A 17,772-nucleotide genomic window follows, 5' to 3' on the forward strand; every position below is an offset into this window, starting at 1 on the left:
ATGGACTCTTAGGTTGGAGAGAAAGCAGTATTCAGTGTCAGTGGTGTTTTGTAGGTTTCCTCTGAGGAGTGTTTTCATTAAGGTGTGAGTTTAAATTTTTTTTTTTTTTTTTGCCTGTCTTTTTAGGGCTGTATCCAAGGAATATGTAAGTTCCTAGGATAGGGGTTGAATTGGAGCTGCAGCTGCTGGCCTACAGCATAGCCAAAGCAACATGGGATCTGAGCCATCTCTGTAACCTACACCACAGCTCATGCAACACTGGATTCTTAACCCACTGAACGAGGCCAAGGACCAAACCTGCGTCCTCATGGAGGGTTCATTACTGCTGAGCAACATTGGGAACTCCTGAGTTTAATTTTTTTAAATCATACTTTTACTACATTGATCTATCATGTCATCAAATAAGTTGCAATTTAAATTGGTAATACTGGGAGTTCTCTTGTGGCACAGTAGGTTAAGGATCTGGCATTGTCACTGCTGTGGCTTGGGCCACTGCTATGACTCAGGTTCTATCCCTGGTTCAGGAGCTTTCACATGCCGTGGTCATGGCCAAAAGAACAATAAACTGATAATACAAAAGCGATGGGTCTTAAAATGCAATTTTAATCATAACCTTTGATCATGAGCTTAAGAATATTTCTCCTGGGTTAAACATTCTTAGAGGATTCTAAAGAAGTAATTTAGGAAGAATTTATAAGATGCACAGTAATTTCTTTAATTGAAATCTTTTACTGAAATCTCTTTAAATTACTGTGTGTGTGTGTTGTGTGTGGGGGAATGTGAGGGGAGGGGGTAATAATGCTTTGCTTAATAGCTGGCAGTATTGGAGTTCCCTGGTGGCTCAGTGGGTTAAGGGCCAGTGACCAGTGTTGTCACTGCAGCGGCTAGGGGCACTACTGTGGCAGGGTTCTGATCCCTGGCCCAGGAACTTCCACATGCTGCAAATGCAGCCAAGAAAAAAGTTGGCAGTTTTATCTTTGTGGTAGTGAAGAGTGTAGTAGGTTTGATCGTAGTCTCCTTAGGCTCTTGGGGAAACAGTTAACGAGTGCAAAAATATTTTGTATATGTGAATTTACTGTCTAATGGCTTACACATCCATTCTTTGAAATACTGATTTGGTATTTATCATTAGCAAAAAGTGCAAGTTATATGGAAAATTGTTACATAGACTATAAATGAAAGATTAATGTTTTCTGAAAACCTCATGCAAATTGACAACGTTAGGGCCCTAGTGTGTACAGTACATATCAGGATGTACAAATGATAGGCAGCTCACCAAAGTGGAAATAACACTGTTAACTTTGGAAAAATGGTTGAACTGTGTAATCCAAAGAAATAACAACTTAGGTCTACAATGAGGCTCCTCATTCATATCAGTAGGAAATTTTTTTCAAGTATTCAAAGCTGGGGTGGGAACTAAACATGATTGATGGTAGCATTATGCACTAATAATGTAACCTTCATTAGGAAGCAGTTTAGCACTATACATTAAGCCATTCAAATGAGCTAAACTTTTGGCCTATTCCCACTTTTGAAGATCTTTACTAAGAAGATAAAACCATTATTTTTAAAAGCTAAGTGAAGATAGCTTTTCATAATATTTTAAGAATAGGACTTTGTGGAGTTCCTGTTGTGGCTCAGTGGTTAACGAATCTGACTAGGAACCATGAGGTTGCGGGTTCGATCCCTGGCCTTGCTCAGTGGGTTAAGGATCCAGTGTTGCCATAAGCTGTGGTGTAGATCGCAGACATGGCTCAGATTTGGCATTGTTGTGGCTGTGGCATAGGCCAGCCACTGTAGCTCCGATAAGACCCCTAGTCCGAGAATCTCCATATGCTGTGGGTGCAGCCCTAGAAAAGACACACATACAAAAAAAAAAAAAAAAAAAAAAAAAGGACTTTGTAAGCAAATAAACCTCAGCAATAGAGGATTGATTAAGTACAGTACAGGAATAATACTTGATGGGCCAATATGTATTCATTAAACAGTGAATATGCAACTTGTTAGTAAGACATAGATTGTATACTAATTAGAGCTTTTTAATGTATAAGAAGCAATGAGAAGTAATGATTGAGTTTATGGTCTGATTTTTAAACAGCATTGTTTTGGTTCATGCAAATTTCCATGATAAGATATTTGTTAAAGAAATGAGCAAGTGACTTTTATCCCTCTCAACCTTTAGTGTGATCATCAGTACTGCTGATTAACCAGGTCTCTTTCTGGTGGAAGTTAAAGTCTATCTCAAAATAGCTTAATTTTTTAAAAAAAGTATTGACTTGTATAACCAGAGTTCACAGTGTAAATTAAGCACTACTTGACCCAGGACTTAAATGATTCCCCAGAGCCTGTGTCAGTTCTGCTCTCCTCTGTGGCTCTCTCCCGAATGGGTTTTCCCTGCATGCTGGCGAAAGGAGTGTCCACCAGCTCCAGGCCAGCCAGGGGTCCTTGAGGACAGCTCTGCCTTTCTTCTCTGTTTATTGGGAAGTTCCAGGACCACTGTGATTTATTGGCCAGCCATGGATCATGTACCCAATCCTGAACCCTAAAGTAAGGTAGGGGAAATGCCAGTTTTTTTCTGGTCACTTGAGCTAAGTTTGCTTTTTTCTTTTACCCCAGCGTTCTTGATTTTTTTTTTTTCTTAATGGTTTTAATTTTTTCCATCATAGCTGGTTTACAGTGTTCTGTCAGTTTTCTACTGTACAGCAAGGTAACCCAGTCAACACATACATGTTTACATTCTTTTTCTCACATTATGCTCCATCATAAGTGATGATTTTGGTATTTAGATCTGTTTGGCGGGAGTGTGTGTGAGAAGCTTGCTCTTCTTTGATTCTGGCACTTTTTTGGGCTTCCTTTTAACTGGGTATTAAATTTTATCCTGCCATAGATACTGATAAATAGTATGATTACTTGGCAAACATTTCTGCTCATTTTTTAGATTCAAATGTAGTCTATTTTCATTTTGGTACAAGTAAGCAGTCATGAATCCTTTCAGAAGCCTTAGGTTAGGGGCAGCTGTGAAAGTCTCTGTCACTTTGTGTACAACTGAAATAATTTATTTTCCCAAATTGTCTCATTTTTCAACTATGTAGAGGAAAAAATACTTTAAAATAATTTTATGGATCTTTTACATACAAATGTTGAATAGAATACTTTCTCCAAAAGCAGTATCTTAATAAACTTCAAATGCAGGGAAAGAATTTTCATAAAACGGTTTAACTATGTAAATTTCTAGTGCTGGCAGTAACATTAAAATGGATGGCTCAGATTCCTGTTAAACTAGGAAGTCCCAAATTATTGTTTGTGCAATATTCTTTTTTGAGGGAAAAGGATTCTAGGTATATACATTTGTGAAATGCTGAGTTAGAATTCATTGCTAGACTGATTAGTTTTAATATATCAATTACTGTATTCTTTTAATTCTCTTAAGAGGCAGGGATATAGTGTATTTCAATTTGACCACCAAACCCCCTTTTTTAAAAACAGAACAATTAGGAGTTCCCGTTGTGGCTCAGTGGTTAACAAATCTGACTGGAAACCATGGGGCTGCGGGTTTGATCCCTGGCCTGGCTCAGTGGGTTAAGGATCTGGCGTTGCCTTGAGCTGTGGTGTAGGTCATAGACACAGCTCGGATCCCGCATTGCAGCCATAGACTGGCTGGCTACAGCTCTGATTAGACCCCCCTACCTTGGGAACCTCCATATGCTGCGAGTACAGCCCTGAAAAGACAAAAGACAAAAAAAAAAAAAAAAAGCAATTATTATGTGGTTTGGGAAGTATTTCCTTAACCACTATTCTTTATCTGGATCTTGGTCCAGTTTCTTAAAATGTTCTTTACGGGGTTTGAGATGGACTTTGCTGAGAAGCTGTCTGAAGTTTGTTTCAAATGATAACTTTACTATCCCATGTTGGTGGCTTGTGCTTGTTTTGTATTCCTGTCTAAGTGGAAGACTGTCCCATCTTGGTGCAAGGTGGGCTGCAGGCAGCTGCATCTTTATGTAGTTATGGCCAGAATTTTTTCAAGCAGCCCTGTGATCAGAAAGTACTATTTATTGAAGCCCCAAATTAATCATGCATCATGGAAGGAAGAAGTGAGAGTTTAGCTTTGAAAACAGAGGGCAAAGTTAAAAATCACTTCCTATCATGGAAGGAAGTGTCCCTATAGATTAGAACATTGAGCTTTTATGTAATCTGCCATGATGAATAGCCCCCAAATAAACTACAGCCAACTAAATGAGTTCATTTGTTGAATAGAGCCAGAATTAGCCATTTGATTGTCCGACGAGCATTTGCCAACAGCAACTCCCTTGATTTTGGCATATTTGATATATTGAGCTGGTGTCTGACAGTAACTGGCCACAGCATAACTTACTTTTTGAGACTGTTCCTGGAGTGGGCTAGTAATATCAGCTTGAAGGAGGATGACTGAATTTTTAATTCATAAGTAGGAGAGGAGTCACATATATGATTCATCTAAAAGTTGCATAGACTTTTCTTCATATTCCACATGTATGGAGAGTTTATACAATTTTACTGTTTCCCAAGAGAATTTTTATATTGTTGCTTTACTAAAATTGCATTTTTGTTATGACTAAAAGCTTTTCTCAAGACTATTAAAAGTGATTAAAATTATTGTAGTTATTTTTAAAATCGTGTATCTTTTACGCAACTACACACACCTTTTTCTCTTCTTCCTAAACAGACTTAGCTTTTGAATCGAACCCTTCTGACCACCCAAGGGCAAGCACAATTTTCCTGAGCAAATCTCAAACAGATGGTAAGACAGTATTTTTTTTCCCCTGAGAAAAAGATTGAAAACTTTTTACTTTGTGTATTGTAGAAAGTATTTATACACACTCTTAACAGTAGTTTAAATGTTTCACTTTTTCATGGTAAGTCACTTATTTTAATATGTGGTGATATACTTTCCTTTAGTTGTCACTGTTTTAGTGAGAACACTGACACTTGTCTGTTTATACTTTTGCCACCTCTTTATCAACATAGTCAACTGGCCATGTGATTTAAATGTGATCCATTTCTCCATACTACTTTGTCCTTTTCTGCTTGCTCCAAAGAGCTTATGTGTTAAAGATGAATCATAGAGTTTAGGTCACAGGTTTTCATTGATGGAATAAAAAATCAGTTGTCTGTATATGGGGATTGAGTCTTGGGATTTTGGCCCTGTTTTACGCAGTGCTCAACCAGGTGAGCCTGTCTCACACCCAGATTTGTGCTACTAAGAACTTTTAAGCTGTTGAAAACCTTCTCATCCTAATGTAGTGCTGTGCCAGGGTAAATCAGAGCAAACATGCCTTATAGGGTTTCCCAGATTATCCTCAGCATGTGAAACTAGTGTAAATTTCCTACGTCTTTCTTGATTTAAGATGAGCATCAGAACTGTAGAATTTTTTGCACTCCTACTTGCTTATCTTAATGTTATGTTAAATCCTAGTTTATTTGCTGAAAAGCCATACGTGACTAAGTTTTTCATTTGATTACAAGAGCAGGAATGTAAGAAGTGAGTGTTTCGTAATATTTGAAGTAATGAAGCACATACAAAAAATGAAGAGTTCTTTTTTTTCCTCCTATTAAGTCACTGGTTTTCTTAAAAGTATATAACTCAGGAACAGTGAGATGGAAAAAGACGCATAGGGCCATGCCCTCTCTGAGTGCACCACATGTTTGCCAACCTGGAAGTTCCTGGGCTTTCTAACTTGTGTGTGTATTTTGCCTGACTTCAGCCAATCATTTTTGGTTAGGAGTGCTGTGTTTCTCAGCTTCTGGAGAGCCATGGGCTGCTCATATGCAGAGAGACTGTTGAGACAGAAGTAAAGCCATCTCAGGCTCCTCTCTCTCCTCAGTCTTAAAGAACTCGTGCCTGTGATGTCTGTCTGGAGTTAAAGAAGGCAGTGTGGGAAAGAGTAGCCTAAGACCCTGTTTGAGCTTTTATTCTCTTGCTTTTGTTGGAGCAAGATGGTTTTATGTGCTGTAGATATGTTCAGTTAGGTCAGCACACTCAATAAAATGTAACATTTAAGATAGGTTAACTTTCCAGTTGTGTTTTTTTCTGTAAAGGGTTTTAGTAAGTTACTGGTAAGTGGTTCATATGCTTCCAGGGGTACTGGTGCATTTAGAGATGAGTGCCTGGCCAGAAACTGGTCCATCTCTTAGATCCTGATTAGTAAAGTAAGTTGTGTGTAAAAGTAGAATTAGTAAGTACTACTGGGTATGGTTAGGATATGCAACAGGTAAATTTTTTTTATTAGCTAAATTTCTAACTTGGCCTAATTTGCAATGTCCTTTTCTTTTTTGAATGAACATCTTTCATTTTTATCAATACAGAATATCTATAAGGTCAAAAAGTAAAACTAAGTTTTTAGATTTTGTTTATAGGACTCATCTTGCTAGGTGATTTAAATTACATTTTTTATTGGAAATTATAAATAGAATGAAGTTTTATTTCATTTTGTATATTGGTAATTCATCAGATAATTAGCAATTACTTTTACTTTCTGTGACATTTGTATCAGAATTCATCAGTTAATTTTTTTTATTCTTAGTGCGAGAAAAGAGGAAGAGCAACCATTTGAACCATGTAAGTAAACAGTTGAAAAGTTAAGAAATTAAAGTTTGAATGGAAAGTATGTCTGCCATTATGCCTAAGAACTACAATGGACTCAGAACTATTAGCATGGACCTCTGTTTCGTAGATTTTCTAAATCTTCTCTGTTTTCCTAATTATCGAATATATTCGGGAAAGTCTTTGGCTTTGTATTGCGTATTTTTTAAGGATTCTGATATTTAAGTTAAATTTCAATAACATGGTTATAGTATAAAGATCTGTTTTAAATTAATTTACCTTAATTCTAAATCTTGTTTTTTAACCAAAGTACTAAAAGCCTAAGTGAATTTTTAGCACTATCCATTGACTTCTTGTCATAGCGGGTAAAAGCTTGCTTCCTCACACCACCGTGACCTTACTTCCCTCCCTCTGTTCTCTCAACATGTATCACAGTTTTTATTAGAATCAATGTTGACATTATTAGGACTGTGCAAATATTGTTCACTGCTGAGCCATATAGTTCTCTGACTGCTGCCTCCTTGTACACCCTTTTTTCTTTTTCTTAAATATTAATGAAATCTAAGCACTTCTGTACTTCTCCAGAGTAATCCAGTCCCCCATTTCCTAGTCAGCATGATCTCCCACAGCCAAATGCAGAAAGTAGCTCCTTGGCCAGTCTCCCTGCTTTCACATCCTTCATTTTTTCTGTGGAATTAATTTCCTGAATATATTCACTTGCCTGTTTTCTAACAGCTATTTTTTTCCGCAAATGTTGTAACATGTGTCACATGCCTATCAAAAATATTTTCCATCTACTAAACCACATCTGTTCCACTTTTTTCTTGGAGACACTCTTCCCCAGCCTTTTGTCATCCTACTCCCACATTGGCTAGTTTCCCCAAGGCCGGCTCTGTGCCTGTTTTCCTGGGGTAAACATCTGGGAGCTCACATTAACTGCCCTCTAGTGTTGGATCCTGTATGTCCTCAACTGTTTCTCTCAGCCTTGATATACCCCCTTGTTTTACTGGAGCACATCTTTCCTAGGAAAAGGGCACTTGGTTAGAAATTTATAAAATTTCAGGGATCTAGCATCTCTGAAACTCCTTCTATTTGATAGTAGTATAGAATTCTATTTAGGGGTGGGGAGGCTGGGTTCCCCCTTTTGGCTGCAACCATGGCATGCAGAAATTCCAGGGCCTGGGACAGAACCTGCACTGCAGCAGTGACCCGAGGCACTGCAGTGACGACGCCAGGTTCTTAACCCACTGAGCCTCTGGGGAATTCGACAACAGTATAGAATTCTAGGTTGAAACTAATTCTCCACATTTCTGGTGTTGCTCTTAAGTCTGTTGACATTGTATGATACATTTCTCGTTACAAATTTCAGTCATTTTCCCCTATCCCTTCCTTCTCTGGAAACTTTTAGTACCTTCTCTCTTCCTGGGATTTTGAAATTTCATAATATGGTTTGGTATAGACCTTTTCATTTTATTCGGGCCTTTAAATATGCAGAACATCTCTCCTTCTAGTGAATTTTCCCCCATGTATTTTTCTTTCTTTCTTTTTTTTTTTTTTTTTTTTTTTTTGCTTTTTAGTGCCGCACTTGTGGCATATGAAGGTTCCCGGGCTAGGGGTCAAATTAGCACTACAGCTGCCAGCCTATGCCACAGCCACAGGAATGCAGGATCTGAGCCACGTCTGAGACCTACACCTCAGCTCATGGCAATGTCGGATCCCTAACCCGCTGAGCGAGGTCAGGGATCGAACCCACGTCCTCATGGATACTAGTCAGATTGTTTCTGCTGAGTCATGACGGGAACTCCCTTTTGTATTTTCTATTTTGTCTTTTTGTCCTGCTTCCTGGAGATTTCCTTGACTTTATGCTCTAGCCCTTCTATTGAATATATTGTTTTGTCTATCTTATCCAGTTATCCTTTTTATCACTGATGCAATTGCTCATATTTCTGTGGATGTTTAAGGTTTTTTTTTTTAAGTTTTCATCTGCTCCTGTGTTTCATCACTCCTATCAATTCCTTCTTGCTGTTTTGATCTCTTGTTGGAGGCTTTCTTCAAATGTGTGGCGGTCCCCGGCTGTCTGTTAAGATCTAATTGGAAGCATCAGTTAGAGGACTCATTAACTGATAAGGCTCACTACAAGGGTTTGGGGAACCACACCTCCGAATTCTGAGCCTGCCTTGGATTCTGTAGGACAAGTTGATTTTCTTGTTCCTGTCACAGTCACTCTCTGTAGGTACTAAGGTTGTGCTTTCTCTATCCTGCCAGGTCACTTAACACTCCTTTATCTAATCTTTTCATCTTTCAAACATTTTAAAAATCATCTGTTTATCTGTCTTATGTATGGCCTTTTAAAAAAACACCTTTAATTCTAGTGAGACCATATCTCTGAAAGAAGAGAAGGAATAGGTTTGTGGTCAATCTAAATTTAGATTTATACTTTAAATATAGGTGTTAAGTTTAAAGTCTTACTAATTCAATACAATATTCACACAATAATTTTGATATACCTGATTAGAATATTATACTTTTCTACTAAGGTTTTGATTAAGAATTCTATTCAAACTATACATGCTGCCATAATGTCCATTAACGTGCAACATAGATGGAATAATTTTCGCTAATGGATAGGGTTTTACAAATTTGTAAGTTAACTAAAAGTTACTGATTCTGAATAAACATATCCAAAACTTGTCCTGTGAAAAGGGGGAGAAAAAAGTTAACTTCAGCTTTATTTTGTTTTAATGGGTTGAAAATGAGAGGCAGTAGGCACAATGGGAAAAGTCACCAAGTAGGGGGACAGGATTTTAACAGGTACTTGACTTTTAATGATAAGTTTTGGGAATTGTTGCTTATTTTGCCTTTTAGTTAAGATTTTTTTCTAGTCTTTACTATTAAACCTAAAATCTATTGTGACCGTTTGTTGTGAAGATTGTAAAAATCCGTCTCCTTTGTAATTAGTATTGAATGAGAGAAATAGTTTTCAGTGACCAACTGAAATTATGCCTATGAACATTAAACTGTTAGTAGTGGGGTTTTTTTCTTTTGTCTTTTTATTTTTTATTTTTTTTCTTTTTAGGGCCGCATCCACAGCATATGAAAGTTCCCAGGCTAGGGGTCGAATCAGAGCTGCAGCTACCAGCTTACACCACAGCAACGCAGGATCCGAGATGTGTCTGTGACCTATACCATAGCTCATGGCAGCACTGGATCCTTAATCCACTGAGCAAGGCCAGGGATTGAACTCACATCCTTGTAGATACTAGTCAGGTTTGTTACCACTGAGCCATGGTGGAATCTCCTTTTGGTAGTGTTTTTTGCTGTTTGATTTTTTTTTTTTTTCTGGTATTTGCATTTTATACCCTTTGTTTTTGTCAGTGTAGTTTGTTGAAGTTGTGAGCCAGCAATGGTAAGGACTTAATTCTTCTTTAACATAAAGGAAAGAAATTTTGTCTTAAATTTTCAAGCAAGATGAGAGGAAAGTAACCTGCTGGTAGCTAATATATCCAGACTTTGCTCAGAGGCTTTCATTCTGCCACCTTTGAGTGAATATTAGATGCTGAAACATTTGAGTAGTTGGGAGTAGGCCTGATGGATAAGTGTTTGCTGTTTCCTCGTAGGCTCCAGCCAGTAGACTGTAAGTTGCTGATACACTAAATGAGCCCCCATAGGGCTGTAAGACCACATCTAATTAAAAATTTTAAATATTTTAGGACTAATATTCCAAACACAAACCAATATACATTCATAATGGAAAAAAGACTTTAGTAGAGGAAAATGGGATAAATATCACCCAAAGCTCTACTAATTAGTGTCTGTTTTGGTGCACTTCCTTCCTGTCTTTATTCCCGTTGGGTAGAGATTTTTGGTCAGAATTGACTCATACTCCGTGTAGTGTATGCCAGTAGTAGTGACTTAAAAGGTAAACTCCGGAGTTCCCGTCGTGGCGCAGTGGTTAACGAATCCAACTAGGAACCATGAGGTTGTGGGTTTGGTCCCTGCCCTTACTCAGTGGGTTAACGATCTGGTATTGCCGTGAACTGTGGTGTAGGTTGCAGACGTGGCTCGGATCCCGAGTTGCTGTGGCTCTGGTGTAGACTGGCAGCTACAGCTCCGATTCGACCCCTAGCCTGGGAACCTCCATATGTCGCGGGAGCGGCCCAAGAAATGGCAAAAAGACCAAAAAAAAAAAAAAGTAACCTCCTTTATTTACAATGAAAGTATTTGAATTAATAAATTTTTTCTTTTTTTTGAGATTATAAAATTAGACATGAATTCAGTAGTTGAAGGAACTTATCAGAGTTTTAGGTATAGTTAAAACATTTCTAGCTTGAAGGAGAAATTAGTTCTCCAAAAATTAGATATTTTTCAGAAACGTAAAGTCTGAAACTTATGTTACTAAGGGATAAGTGGCTTTGCAATAAAACATCTGAAACAAGCAAAATAGTGTTTTAATACCGTTTGGATATTTCTAATTATTGGCTACTGGCAATGTTTATTCAAATGCTCTCTATTTTAGAAAGCATCAACTAGATTTTCTCCTTGCTACCTTTAGTGCATTTGTGGAGGACCTTCATTGGAGAGTGACAGCATGGTGCAAACTGTTTTCTATTAATAAGAGGAAGGCTCATCTGAATTAGTAAAACAAACAAACAAAAGCCAAAAACAAAATCAAGCATTAAAATTGCATCTACTCTCAACAGATGACTGTGACTGGGATTTGGTTATTGGCCTTACTTTAAGGAAGAGAATTGTCCTTAACATAGTTCAGGCTATTTTAGTATTCTTGTATTCTTGGACTCTTCACAAATAAATGGATACTTCTAAAGTGTTTTAAAGATAGTTTATTCTCTAGAGGGTCTCAAAAAGTTCTTTGTCATCCATCCAATACCACTGCAGATAAATTCTCACTAATTTGTATCCTTAGTAAGATTTACCTTCCAGTTGTAATTGGTTTTAAATAATTTGTCAAACAACTTGTTGAATCCTGATTTGTCCCAGATTCTGTGCTCAGCAGCTGGAGGTAGGAGGAGTAAGAGTCTTCCCTTCCCTAGAGAAGCTTGCTTATGAGGGGGGTACCATGCAAGCAGTTAAGACCATGTAACAGTTGGTAAATGAGATGTGTGAGTGTACAGACGGGGAGAAGTTTACATGGTGTGACTGCTGGCAAAGGTACCCTGGAGGAAGATGGGGTCAAACTTGCTGGTACAAGGAGGAAGAATGAGGCATTGTAGGCAGAGAGCAGCATGAACAAGGCTGGAGAGTGTCATGACGAGTGTCAAATGACATGTAGAATGGAATTAGTAACATTTTGAAATGAATGGCAAGTATTCTCTGAGGTTCTCACTTGAGGAATATAATGGCAATCTTACTTAAACATGAAGTGAGAAGTTAAATTCTCCAGTTGTTTTATCTGTTTTTTGGATGTGAGAATCTTAAAGCAGTACCCTTTTGTCCTCCATGTAAGAAAATGAAGCCCAGAGCTCGTTAATGATAGAGCAGCCTCTGATTTGAAATTGTTTCATCACATTGACTCCTGAACTAATATACTTATTATTGGCATACATTTACTGCAGTGAAATGCTCTTGCATCAGTATTATAGAAAGCATTATGTTGTTTTGTAGTCAATGAATAGAAAGAGAAAATCTCAGCTGCATTTCATTGCTTAGGGAAAAAACACTGAAATCTTATTCTAGACTTTCTACATTATTATAAAGGTTTATAATTGGTACTTTCCAGGTCTGATTATAGGTACTATATCTAGGGCAGCATTTTTAACCCATTCCTCGAATCTCTGTGAAGGTTAGAGTATAGAGGTTTCCCATAGAGCTGCACATGATCTCACACTCAAGCAGTTCATGGAATGTAAGAAAAATCGTAATGCTGTATCGTTTGACATTTTAACCAAGGAAAAAACACACTTTTATAGGTTTAACTTACTGTGACATTTTCTTCTATTTCCCTTCCCCTTCAGGTATCTCCAGGGCAGCTTACTAAAAAGTATAGCTCATGCTCAACAATATTTCTAGATGACAGCACAGTCAGCCAGCCTAATCTTAGAACCACAATAAAATGGTGAGTACAATTAGGTTGCCAAGGGCTGAGTGACAGACCTCCCCTCCCCTTATGCTGAAAGCATCCTAGCCATACATAATTGCATTCATTTGAGTTGTCCTTTTCAGTGATCAAGTTAAGAAACTGGTGTCAACTATATCTTGATTTCAAGGACCTAAATATGGAATTTAAATTTCCATTTTAATCTTAGAGTGCATGGTGGAAGGGAAAGCCAGTTAGCACATAAGAAATCCCAGAGAAGAGAAAGCATCAATCTTTATGTAATGCATTTCTGTTATGAAGACATTGTTGAACATAATGAGAAAGGCAGGTGCTTTTTATTGGATATTTCTAGAAAAAAAATTTTGTATGAGTTGTAGTCCTGGTAGTCCTGAAAGTGTGTACTACTTTGGAAGCTATTCTTAGAAGAAGGCAGAGCTTGTCCCCTACTGGCACCAGAGTGTATCTGCATTTAAATCTAATTGGATCTTGACAGATTTGTCCCACTGCATTTTTTTCCCTATACTATTTCTGTATGAAATGTTACTTCTTCCTCCTGTCCCCCAAAGAGGGGGATAATATGTCAGACCAGTCAAGGAGCATATTCTCAAGCTTGATTTCTTTCTGAATGAAATTTGTTCAACTGAGGTTTTAACTAAATAGATACATTTAGTTTTATCATATATATAAAAATGTATCTCCAACACACTGTTACTCACGGGAGAGAACAGTGCGCAATGAAGTTTGGAAACGTGGCCGTGGTCAGGTTTATACTTAAGAAGACATGAGCAGTGCTATGACGTGAACTGTTCCTTAATTTCGGTGAGCATCTCATAGTCCACAACTGGAGATACACTTTCCAAACACCCTATAATGAACATTCAAGTTTGAGAGGAGAAAAAACCAAACAGTATGCAGAGCTCTTGACTCCCTTGGGATTGTCCACGAAACACTGCCTCCTTGGGATATAAGTGTTGATTTTCCAGAACACAGTTTGGTGAATGCTACTTGAAGATATTAATGTCCTTATCTTTAATTTATTTTTCAGTCTTCAAAACATAATTAGCTTATAAACTTAATTTTGTTTTAATTAGCTTAAAAATGTGTGTACACTTTTAAGCTAATTAAATTATCGTTAACTTCTATTTTAATTAAAAACTTCAAATTCACAATCATAATGATGTAACCTTCCCCCCTACTTATAATAGTAGTTGCAGTCAAATTGTGTTTCAGAAAAAACTGAGTCCCAAGTCGCTCTAAAGACCTGAGTTTTAGCATTTATCACATAATCATCATATGTGTTTATTCAGCCAAGATAATTAGATCTGTGGGTTAAAAACCATTCTACTTGGGTTAGAGTCACAGCTTGTTTTGAATTCAAAAAATTCTGATGTTTTAGTATATAATTCGAAAATAGTATTAAAGATTAACCTTGCTTTCATGCTCTTCCCCCACCCCCACCCCCGCCCCAAACTGGTCTACCTTTTGAAAGTACGGTAAAAAAAATTTTAGTTTGCTCTCACTGGGTTTTTTGCTGTTGTTATTGTTTTGTTTGTTTTTGGCCGTACCTGGGGCATGTGGAAGTTTCCTGGGCCAGGGATCAAACCTGTGCCACAGCAGCAACCCAAAACCAAATCCTTAACCTGCTGCACCGCAAGAGAACTCTGCTCTCATTAGGTTTTAATGTGATTCACATTCATTATTGGTGAAATAAAGGTTTGCTGAAGAAATTAATAGGGAAAATTGGTTTTTAGGAGTGATTTTGAAAAATATTTATCATGGGATTAGTTCTCAGTGGGGTAGTTGTTCTCAGTGGGGTTGGCTAACCTTGTAAGGATCATTTCTGCCACCTTTTCAAGATATATATATTTTTAAACACATGCATTCCCCCATCCCACCCCCGCACCCTCAAGACACAGGCTCTCCCTCTCTCTCCTTGTCACTCACTCACTCACACACACACACCTTTTGACAAGCTGAGGAGTGCTGTGAGGCATGATTATAGGGACAAAAGCATCCCAGGTGATTCTGATCTTAACTCTAACTCATTCAATTCCCCCATCCCACCCCCGCACCCTCAAGACACAGGCTCTCCCTCTCTCTCCTTGTGTCACACACACACACACACACACACACACACACACACACACCTTTTGACAAGCTGAGGAGTGCTGTGAGGCATGATTATAGGGACAAAAGCATCCCAGGTGATTCTGATCTTAACTCTAATTCATTCAATTCCTAAACTTTGCTGCATATTGCAGACACCTGGGGAGCTTTAAAACCAATTCCAAGCCATAGCCAATGCCAGTTAAATGAGAGCATCTTGAGGCAAAAGTCAGGCAGTTTTTCAGCCACTGTCTGGTTAGAGTGTAGGAGAAAGAATTGTTTCTGATAAGTGGTGGGGTCTTGGACAGGTCTGTTCATTCCCTTAGCTGTAAAATGGGTTAATTAAATGTCATCTAAGGGTCAGTGGTCCTTTTCATTATATAACTTTTAATTCTGTGATTTTAAAATGAATTTGAAGATGAAATTGAAGCACTATAGAAGTATCCATCTTTGATGCTAGCAGTGTTTCAGGCCTTTTTACAAGTGCTAAATTTCTGTAGACTAGTTATAAAATTCAGATTTGCCTTCCCTCAATTATTTTGAAATTGGTTTTAGACACTGAGGGCAAAGGGAAGCATATAACTTAACCAGAGAACCCTCTTGTTGCCTAATACACAACATCTGTGAATAACTTAGGACTGTAGTAACTTAGGTATTTGAGGACTTGTATCTATTTGTTCTTGACTACTTTATTTAAAATAATTTGGAAATACCTGTCATTAATATTATACTGTATAGTATTATGCTGCTTCTTTGCTTTTGTTTTTGTTTTTTTTTTTTTGCTTTTTAGGGTTGCACTTGTGGCATATGGAGGTTCCCAGGCTAGGGGACTATAGCTGCCAGCCTGTGCCACATCCATAGCAATGCAGGATCCAAGCCGAGTCTGACCTACACCACAGCTCATGGCAACATTGGGTCCTTAACCCACTGGGCAAGGGCAGGGATCGAACCCACAACCTCATGGTTCCTCGTTGGGTTCGTTCCTGCTATGCCACGATGGGAACTCCATATGCTTCATTGTTTACACTGTTTATTTCAGGATAGATAGACCTAGCATCAACTTTGTGGGTATAACGTTTTACTATTAAATTTTCTAATAATTATGTAAAAGTGATTTTAAATCATTTTATTTAGTATAGAACACTTTCATTATTTACTTCTAGGGAAGTAATGGAAAACGGAGGAGCAGTGAATAGCAAGCTAAATCAACTGAAATGCAGGGCCTTAAAAAAAACCCACCAAAGTTATGGCTTAAATTTAAGCATGTGTACAAATAGCTGTATCTCGTACATGTAACTCATACAGACATATGTCTTCTATCAGCATATCTAGCATTTTTGGTCTCCTAATTTTGCTAAAAGCTGAAGAACCTAAAACAGGGGAAAGCATTCATGTGCTACTGTTCTGAATTAGAGGATTTTAGGATCAATGGGCATCTAGAAGGTCTTCCCTTCCCCCCAACCCCTTTTTAAAAATGTCTTCAGGCCTAGTATGATAAAAATCAATTACTACAATATTTTTTTTTCCTTCCACAGTGTGACCTTAGCAATATATTACCACATAAAGAACAGGTGAGCTCTTTTAAAACTTATCTTGTTAGTCTAATTAATTTACAAGATAGCAAGTTTAGTATTAGGTGATAACTATGGACATTATTGGAGTAAGCTTTTATTAGAGTGTTTTTATTACAGTATTGAAGTGAATCATTTATCTTAGGACTCTTAATTTTTAGGTTATTGAGTATCCCCAAAAGTATTTGTTTATGTGGGTTGTATTGGTATTTACTGTATTTGAAATTAAAATTGAGAATTTAAAAATTAAATCCATTGTATGTTAAAACAGGGTTTTCTTAGCACTAGATAATGCTTTGTTGTAGGGGCTGTCCTGTACATTGTGGGACGTGCAGCAGCAGCCTGGCCTCTACTCAATAGATGTCAGTAGAACCCTCTTCTTAACTCCATATTATGACAACTCAGACTGTCTTCAGTCATGGCCAGATGTCCCCTGGGGTTGAACTCAGCCCTGACTGGGAATCCCAATGTTAACATAAATCATTTTTTTAATGAAAAATAACTACTTTCCACAACAGAGTTGAGAGAAAAGTATCTCATTGACTTAAACTTTTGCGATTTAGTCTGGCTTAACAGAAGACGGCTGATTCTCATATCTACTCTGTCTTTAGTCATGTGTTTTGAAGAAACAATAAGAAGATGACCCATCCTCATGCAGATAGTTGGAAAAAGGTGTATTTTTAAAGCCTTCAGATAATTTTGGATATTCTTTGATGCTGTACCAAAAGTCCACATGTGCTAGTTTCTTAAATTAGGTAAAATAGAATTCCAAATTGTATCAATGAGCTTGTAGTAAATACTCTCTTAAATTAACACCCATTGATCTGCCCATTGAATGCTAAGTGGATCTTGTCACCTGTACATGATTTTACAAAATTATACACTGGTCATTTGGGAAGTATTGGTTCATACTTCTTTGGATGGTGTCAAAAACTAACTTTTGTTGGTACCAGTCTTATCAGGAAAGTCTTTCACTATTGAGAGGTTGTCAAGCTCACAATAGAAAGTATAAGTCTTCCAAAAATCTTGGTGTTTTTAGCTTGCTGGCTTGAATTTTATTATTGGCAACAAATACTTTATTTTCCTTGAAGTGACAGGGTCATTTTGTTCATTTTTGAGAGAATGACCATCAGTTGTACTTTCAAATAAAGATGGTATTCTATGAAAAAAGTAATTAACAACTTTGTCACAATGCTTTTCCTTAGCACAACCATACTGCAGTATGCAGAAGCGCTTAAGACATACCTTTCACTTTTTTTAGAATATTAAACAAGATTAAGGTTTAAGAACACTGTTCATTTTTACTGTTCCTAAGTAAAGCAGCTTTTTTTGCCTGCGCCCATGGCATATGAAAGTTCCCAGACCAGGGATCACCCTGCACCACAGCAGCAACCCAAGCCATAAAGCAGATTTTTTTTGAACTGCAAGTAGCAGTGAAGAATCGAGTTCTAATTTTGTTT

The 17,772-nt window shown here is 37.5% G+C and overlaps 1 protein-coding gene across 2 annotated transcripts in view; it reads left to right on the top strand.

The window, feature by feature from the left end:
* CCNYL1 (cyclin Y like 1) overlaps positions 1-17,772 on the top strand; it is a 37,018-nt gene that overhangs the window by 6,394 nt on the left and 12,852 nt on the right. The window contains exons 2-5 of one of the 2 annotated variants that reach the window (XM_005672130.3): positions 4,703-4,777; positions 6,561-6,595; positions 12,553-12,653; positions 16,277-16,312. In XM_005672130.3, coding sequence (XP_005672187.1) covers positions 4,703-4,777; positions 6,561-6,595; positions 12,553-12,653; positions 16,277-16,312 — 247 coding nt within the window. The remainder of the gene's footprint in view (positions 1-4,702; positions 4,778-6,560; positions 6,596-12,552; positions 12,654-16,276; positions 16,313-17,772) is intronic. The other variant, XM_005672131.3, reaches the window with a different exon arrangement.

Source organism: Sus scrofa, chromosome 15 (assembly GCF_000003025.6).
Source record: "Sus scrofa isolate TJ Tabasco breed Duroc chromosome 15, Sscrofa11.1, whole genome shotgun sequence".
Classification (NCBI taxonomy): domain Eukaryota; kingdom Metazoa; phylum Chordata; class Mammalia; order Artiodactyla; family Suidae; genus Sus; species Sus scrofa.